The 7982-nt window shown below is 39.0% G+C and overlaps 1 protein-coding gene across 1 annotated transcript in view; it reads right to left on the minus strand.

Moving 5' to 3' along the window:
• LOC128745711 (homeotic protein empty spiracles) overlaps positions 1-7546 on the minus strand; it is an 87055-nt gene extending 79509 nt beyond the window's left edge. The window contains exon 1 of the mRNA XM_053842791.1: positions 6727-7546. Within this exon, the coding sequence (XP_053698766.1) occupies positions 6727-7546 (820 nt within the window). The remainder of the gene's footprint in view (positions 1-6726) is intronic.
• Between the last annotated feature and the right edge of the window lie 436 nt (positions 7547-7982).

Consider the following 7982-nt stretch of genomic DNA (forward strand, 5'->3'; position numbering starts at 1 on the left):
GCGGGCTTTATAAATTTTGAATCAACCAATGATTTCCTACTAAGTATCTTATTAAATTATAATAAGGCCCTTGCAAATCATTTTCAAAGTTTTTGTCACTCCCCCCGCTTGGAAATTGGCTTGAAAAATCGAGGGAAAAAAATAATTTGTAGGATATGAGTTAAATTTTTTTTATAAAATCAATTGTCTGCTTGAAAAATGAGTGTACGAGTTGAGTTAACGCTTCTAGCATGAAATAGAAATGGAAATTCAAACAGTGGAATTTCCGAAAATCAGCCAAACAAATTTTCATTCGTTTTTGTCATTAGATTTTTGCATGGAAAATAACAACGTATATATTAAAAGCAAAAATAGATTTGGCTTTCACGTTTAAACTTTAAGTAAAAATGCCTAAAATCCATATTTTTTTTGCTCGATTAACAAATTTTCTTTGTTTTTTTTTCGCTGTTCCCCCCCTCCCCCTTTGGTGGCCCAACACCGGAGGGACAAAAACTTTTTTAAATATTTGTAATGGCCATGAAAATAACGAAACCCTTAAAATAAAATAAATACTATTACTATTGAGATACAAATTTCCTCATAACTCGAGAACTAATCAATCAAATGGAACCAAATTTGGCATGTGAAGGTTTTTGGAGGCAAGCATTTTTTCTATGGTAAATTAGCACCCCTCCTCACTTTAGGAGCGGGGGGCTCCTATACAAATAAAATACAAACTTCCTCATAACTCCAGAACTAATCAAGCAAATGGAACCAAATTGAGTATGTGGGTATTTTTGTGGGCAAATTTGTTTTATGGTGAATTGAGAACCCTCCCCTCTTTAGAAGGGGAATTATGACCCCTCTCCCCTTCAATAGTGGTGGGGGGCTCCTATACAAATGAAATACAAATATTATCATAACTAGAGATCTAATCAAGCAAATGGAACCAAATTTGCCAAGTGGGGGGTTTTGGAGGCAGGAATTTTTTTTATGAGGGTTTGAGACCCCTCACCCCTGTGGTAGGGTGATAAGGAGTCATACAAATAAAATTGAAATTTTTGCGTAACTCAAAAACTAATCGAACTCGAGAAATTTTAGACTCTTTCATAAACCTTAATCAATAACACCACCAGAAACTATCAACAGTAACATTAGATGATTCAGGGCGAGACGGACACAGGCCGGGAGTCTTGCCGGCGATCTGCCGTCGGAAGCGCCGGCCACTGCGGGGGGCAGCCCCCCGTAGGGGATGCCCCTAGAGTTCGCGGACGACATCGATATAATTGATGTTAACCGTAGAGCTGTGGAGGAAGCGTACACGCATCTTAAGGAGGAAGCTGCGAAGATAGGGCTTATAAATTCTACCATATGGCCGATTCCAGGTCCCGTACAAGTTCCTCCGAAATCCGTTCCGTGCTTGAATCAGAAAAGAAACCCTCCCCGGACCCGGAACCGGTCATACGGCCTCTGAGAGACATGAGATGATCACCAATCGCTATTTTGTCGCATGCTGAAGTTTTTTGATATGCGACACGACATGCTTTACTGATGCTGAAACGTCCCGTTACGGAAACCGGTTCCGGACTCATAGTGTCCCCCCGGATCCGGATGGCGCGCACCATGGCTCATAACTGCGGCAAAGTAACTGATATGTCCACAGTCGATGATAGGTTTACAAAAATCATCAGATTTCAAACAAATTTTAGATATTTGGCAACTTTATCTAAAAAAGCCATATCTCGGTCCCCCAAGGAACTCCGGAATAACTCCGGGACCATATGACATTATCTGGCCATTATCTAGAGATATTATGAAAATAGAAAATATTTTCGGCAAAATTCCCAAAGTTGGTGAAAAAATATTAAAAGATAAAAAAGTTATGGCCATTTTAGTGAATTTTGCGGTGCTAAAAATGATGTAGACCTTAGAGGGGTTAATTAAGTTTGACGTTCCTTTAATTGTGTTATTCCATATAAGGCACGGGAGGGTATTTTCAGCCCATTAAGCGATGGCTTCTATTTTTTCGGCTTTTGGCCTAGTTGTAGTGGAAGAACAAGTGGTTTTGAAGTTCTTTGAATAAAAAATAGTGGATTACTTACAGTCTTGAGAAAATAGCTATAACATATTTAAATTGTATGTCGGCAAAGTATTTCTATTAGCGAAAGAAAAGGCAAATAGGCTGAATTTAGAAACCTGCTGAATATACCCTCCCGTACTCTACATTGCTAGGTTACTATGAGTTGTACTCCTTTGTACGCATATAAATATTGTAGCTTTTAAGTTTTATTGCAGTTTGACAAACAGCCACCATAGGGACAGTTCTGTATTGGTACGCGGTCTCTTGCTTGCGAATACTCAGAATAATTCAATAAGGCACGGGAGGGTATTTTCAGCCCATTAAGCGATGGCTTCTATTTTTTCGGCCTTTGGCCTAGTTGTAGTGGAAGAACAGATGGTTTTGAAGTTCTTTGAATAAAAAATAGTGGATTACTTACAGTCTTGAGAAAATAGCTATAACATATTTAAATTGTATGTCGGCAAAGTATTTTTATTTGCGAAAGAAAAGGCAAATAGGCTGAATTTAGAAACCTGCTGAATATACCCTTCCGCACTCTACATTGCTAGGTGAAAAAAACATTATAGTGCAACCATAGAAATGAGCGCCTATAGTTGTGCGCTTCAACTGCGCGTATAGTTGTGTTAAATTTTAGAAAATCGACATTTCAGCAAATAATGCTTTAATTATCAATGGTGTAGTCTAACTACCAATACTCCTAAGAACTTGTATTATATAATGAACGTAATTGTTTTATTTAAAATGTTACGGTGACGAAAATATGCATTAATAATGAATAGTAGCGCAACTATTGGTACTACCGCAAATAGCCAGGATTTTTGTCTCAGATTTTGACGTAGGACTACGACGCCTTTGTTTACTATACTGGGACTGGGTAGCACTTTAAGAAAACGAAAATAGAAGTGTAACGTTTGAATGAAAGATTTCAAATGCTAATAACCACTAAAATACTGAATGAAATTGAACAATTTATGTCATTGGATAGATAAAATGACCAGCCATTTTATAGGGGGTAAGAGAACAATTTTAAGGAGAGCGTAAGAGGGGGAGCTCCTATGCAAATGAAACACAAATTTTCTCAAAACTCGAGAACTAATCAAGCAAATGGAACCAAATTGGGCATGTAAGGGTTTCAGAAGGCAGGATATTTTTCTACGGTGTACTGAGACCTCTTCCCCTTTTAAGAGGGGGGACTCCCATACAAATGAAATACAAATTTTCTCAAAACTCGAGAACTAATCAAGCAAATGGAACCAAATTTGGAAAGTAGGGGTTTTAGAATGCAAGAATTTTTTCTATGGTGAATTGAGACCCCTCCCCTCTTTAGGAGAGGAGGCTCCCATACATATAATATACAAATTTCCTCAACTCGAGTATTAATCAAGCAAATGGAACCAAATTTGTCATGTGGAGGTTTTTGGAGGTAAGAATTTTTTCTATGGTGTACTGAGACCCCTTCCCTTCTACGAGGGAGGGGGGCTCCCATACAAATTTCCTCATAATTCTAGAACTAATCAAGCAAATGCAACCAAATTTAGCATATGGGGGTTTTAGGAGGCAGGAATTTTTTCTACGGTATAATGAGACCCATCCGTCTTTTAACAGGAGGAGGGGGGAGATTTTTTTCTATGGTGAATTAGAATCTTTGCTTTCTTTAAGAAGGGGAGATCCCACACAAATGAAATACAGATTTCTTCATAACTCGAGAAGTAATCAAGCAAATGGAACCAAATGTGGTATATGGAGATTTTTGGAGGCCTGTATTTAATTATTTTATTATGGTTTGAGACCCCTCACCCTTGTGGTAGGAGGATAAGAACTCTCATACAAATAAAACAGAAATTTGTCATTCATTACCATTTCAACCTTTACGATGCACACAAGTAATTTTTAAAAAAAATCTTTATGTCCCAAAGGTTTCAGGCGTTGGGGTATGAAATGGGGAAGGCAACTAGGAAGAAGCGCCCAACATAGCTCTAGCCATCCCAAGCCCCTACCTAAGGCCCCCACGTGGCCATACCTGGAAATACTTCAATTTGTATAATTGAGTAGCCAAGCTAGGAGGTGCGGGGTCGTGCGGTTTTCAGTTCCTAACCTTACAAATGTAGTTTTAGGCAACCATTAAACCACACGACTTTATTTTCAAGTATTATATGATCTAAACTAATATTTTTGGCAAACTAATCTATTTTCAGAGAGCGAAATAAGGCGCTATATCCTTGGCCAATTGCAGCCTGGCTTCTGGTCTAAATACCATTAGTTCATCCCTGAGGGTCCGGAGTATCACTTAACCTTTATTAGCAAAGATACTCCCAACGATTGTAAATAAATCATTATCTATGTATACGGGAAGCGTTTGGTACGGGAGGTCCACGCTTTCTTCCTTCCCCTTGATTTCAAGGAGTTTAATGGAATTAAATATTTTTTCTGGTTCAACTTGATTCCTTGGAATTCTCTCTGCGGTACATGCTGCGCAGTTGGCCTGGCCGTTGACAAGAAAAATGATTAATTCAAGTAATCGTCATTTTCCAGGATGCCTTCAAGAATTGGCTGCGTTAGTGTGAGATTAGATTAGATTATGTCCCAAAGGTTTCAGGCGTTGTACTTATGAACTCCCGTCCACGTATTATCAAAGCCACCATTGCATTAAATGAAGAATTGATTCTGAATATTTCGCTCTTCCCTTTTAAACATTCACTTAAACAATGACACACACAGATTCTTATAAACATACATATGCCAGAAATGCAGTTTACATTAGACACATTCCAAGCACTTGTACACCAAGAAATTGGTATTTAAAACTGCATATTTCAACTCATATTTTTCTGGATATGAACCAGTGATTATTGAACTACATAGTTCTCAACATAATTAATATACAGAACGTTTAATAATTAGCACATTGAAGTGAACACATATTAAAACATGGTGGAAAAAGCGGTATTTCTGAGATGGTGTCCCGTTACGAAATGTAACTTGTTATATCTACCTGAATAACAATCTAAATCAAAAAGTAAATACTACGTTAGAAAGTACATTTAACAGACATAATTTAAAACTTGTTTATAACATAGTCACAAACGTATTTTTTGCTAGCGAGAGCAAAATGTCAATGAAAGTCGGGTCCTCGTCGTAACGGGACACGCTGGAATGTGTTATTAGTCTTTGATCTGATGATCTGATATAGTCCTACGTCACCCTTTCATACAATCCTTAGGGCTGTATACCTTGTAGTTTTTTTACCTAGTCAAACATATTAACAGTCATAATTTTTTTTTCGTTGATAAATCTAACAACGCTACATAACAACTACGAAACGATAAATCTGCTTGATTGGATATTACCATTCTAAAAGCATGATAAAACTATGAGTTGTTCTCCTTTGCACGCATATAAATATTGTAGCTTTTAAGTTTTATTGCAGTTTGACAAACAGCCACCATAAGGACAGTTCTGTATTGGTACGCGGTCTCTTGCTTGTGAATACTCAGAATAATTCAATAATAATATTGTTGTTTTGTACGAGATGTTACACGGCCAGCTTGTTTTCTTGTGGTAATATAAGCAACCACAATAAGATCTGTAATGCGGGTTTACGGACAGTTTTATTCGAGTTAACTAGTCAGCTATAAGTATTATATATGACCCGTTCTTCTTGGCAAGGGGTATGTCCACTATAAAGTTTTAGGTAATCATTATTCCATAAAATATAATATAAAAATAAAATATTCATGAAAATTAATCAAACCATGCAGCTATAAATTTGTTGCTAGGAAATTATACTCTATTAAGATTTAAAGTCCGATAATGGAAACAAATATAATGTAAAAAAATTATAAAAATAAAAACTGATAAGATTTCCTTTTGTTTCGTAACAATGCACGCTTTATTATTTCCTTATTACAGTTTTACAAACCAAAGCCACTCATGGAAACTGCAATAGAGTGCTATGATACTCAAATTGTAATTTTTGACGTACTTTTTGGTGTTCCAGAATTTTCCAAATTCGGCTTCGAAATCTCGATTGGGAGCGACGGTTAAAGTCAATAGAATCATGGGCCTAGTCCCGTAATTATTCTGTACACTAACGGTCGAACACTATAGCAGAAGGCTTTATACAAAATCAATTTTTATCACTGTTAATCAATCTTAACGATTTTCTATCATCACTGAAAATTTATAATATTTATAGCTAACGTATATTCGATCGGCGTTTTTATTCCGATATTTAAATTCAATTTCGAGAAAAAAAATAGAAAATGACAATTTTCAGACTGCGTAACTATGACATTGAATAAATCGTTTTTCGACAAAAAAATGAGCTTGGCGGACGTGCAATAATCTTCAACTAACCAATACGATGACCACAGACCACTTCCAATACTAAAATATGCGGAGCAACAAAAAATGAAACTCATAAAACTGCCACCCTTATAATGCTTCCCTTCTGGACCCGCAAAGATCAATGAACCTAGGTAACAATAACATTCTCTAACGATTAGCGTAATTTCCTGCGAACTGAAAAATACGTCTCACAAATGCATCGGCCATCGAGCGAGCGCCTCAGCCGCGACCACGGAGTCAGTTGCTTGCTTAGGAGTGCTGTCCATACGAATCATAACAATAAAATAAAACAGTGAAGTGGTACTAAAAACATAACTTACTTCCAGGAAATCGTGGCGGGAACACATTACGACCGTGACGGCTCAGTAGCCACGGGTACAGTGGATAGCTATCGCGAGGAATGTTCGGGTTGTGCAAATGGCCCGGATGATGATGCGGCGGGAACCCTTGGCCGGCCTGAACGTGTGCCAGGGCTGCCGCTGCCTGGAACTGGGCCGCCAGCAGATGCTGATTGTGGGCGGCTTGAACCATCTCCGGTGTGTTCATAAATTGGGGCATAGATTTTAGTTCGCTCATATGGTGTGGCGGTGCAGACGGCCCAACTGGGAAGGGCCGAACTAGACCAGCTGGTAGACCTGGAACTATTATTGGTCCTTTGTTGTTAGCCATCGAACTGTGCACTGTAGGTGCAATCTGAGGAGATGGACTTCGCGATCTTCGATCTCCGCTTCCTTCTGGGGTCAGTCGTGTTTGCGGAGGACTTTTACTATTATCTAGTCGAGACAGGTCTTGACTTTGAGGGGATTCCGGAAGTCGATTGCTTCGATTATGATCAAACGGAGGCGAGGAACTATGATTCAAGCGTTGTACATGCGTACTATACTCACTAGGTGAGCAGTTCACTGGCAGTCTTAGTGTTCGTTGAATATCCGCCGGTATCATCGGAAGATTCAAATGAACCTCATTTGGGTAACTACTATCACTGAGCGGACTTAGCGGCCGCTCGGAGTTGTCACTGTTTGGAGAATAGTGCGAAGGCGATTTGGATAGCCTATTACCGACGATGGATTCAATGCTGAATCCGATTCGAGGCTTTTGCGTGGACATGGCCATCACCGATGTTGGTGCTAACGGCATCATATTGCGTTTCTGGAATACTCGCGAGCCTTTGGCACCATTACACGAGAAATAAAACACGAATTTCAAAATTACACTGCCGGAGTTTTAGCAGCGATGTGTGTTTACACTAAATTCACTTCTAAAAGATTCACCTGAAAGTCTAACCGAAACCGCAAAGGGACTCTTGAGCGCCCATTCCATTGCCAACAGCTTAATTTGTTCTCGGGTGTTTCTGTTCATGCCTCGTTTAGCACCCCGGCCGCCCGGAACGGCAAAAACAAAACGAAACAACAACCACAACGCTTTTAACACTTCACGAGGCCCGCAGATTACGCACGCACGTAAACCGTTCCACATTCAACGACGCCTAGCCACATAATAAAAAGCTGCTACATTAGCTGCCCGGGAGCTCCAATACACACAAAAAACCGGATTCAGCTCACACCAATATCAGCAC

The sequence above is a fragment of the Sabethes cyaneus genome, chromosome 1 (genome assembly GCF_943734655.1).
Source record: "Sabethes cyaneus chromosome 1, idSabCyanKW18_F2, whole genome shotgun sequence".
Lineage (NCBI taxonomy): Eukaryota > Metazoa > Arthropoda > Insecta > Diptera > Culicidae > Sabethes > Sabethes cyaneus.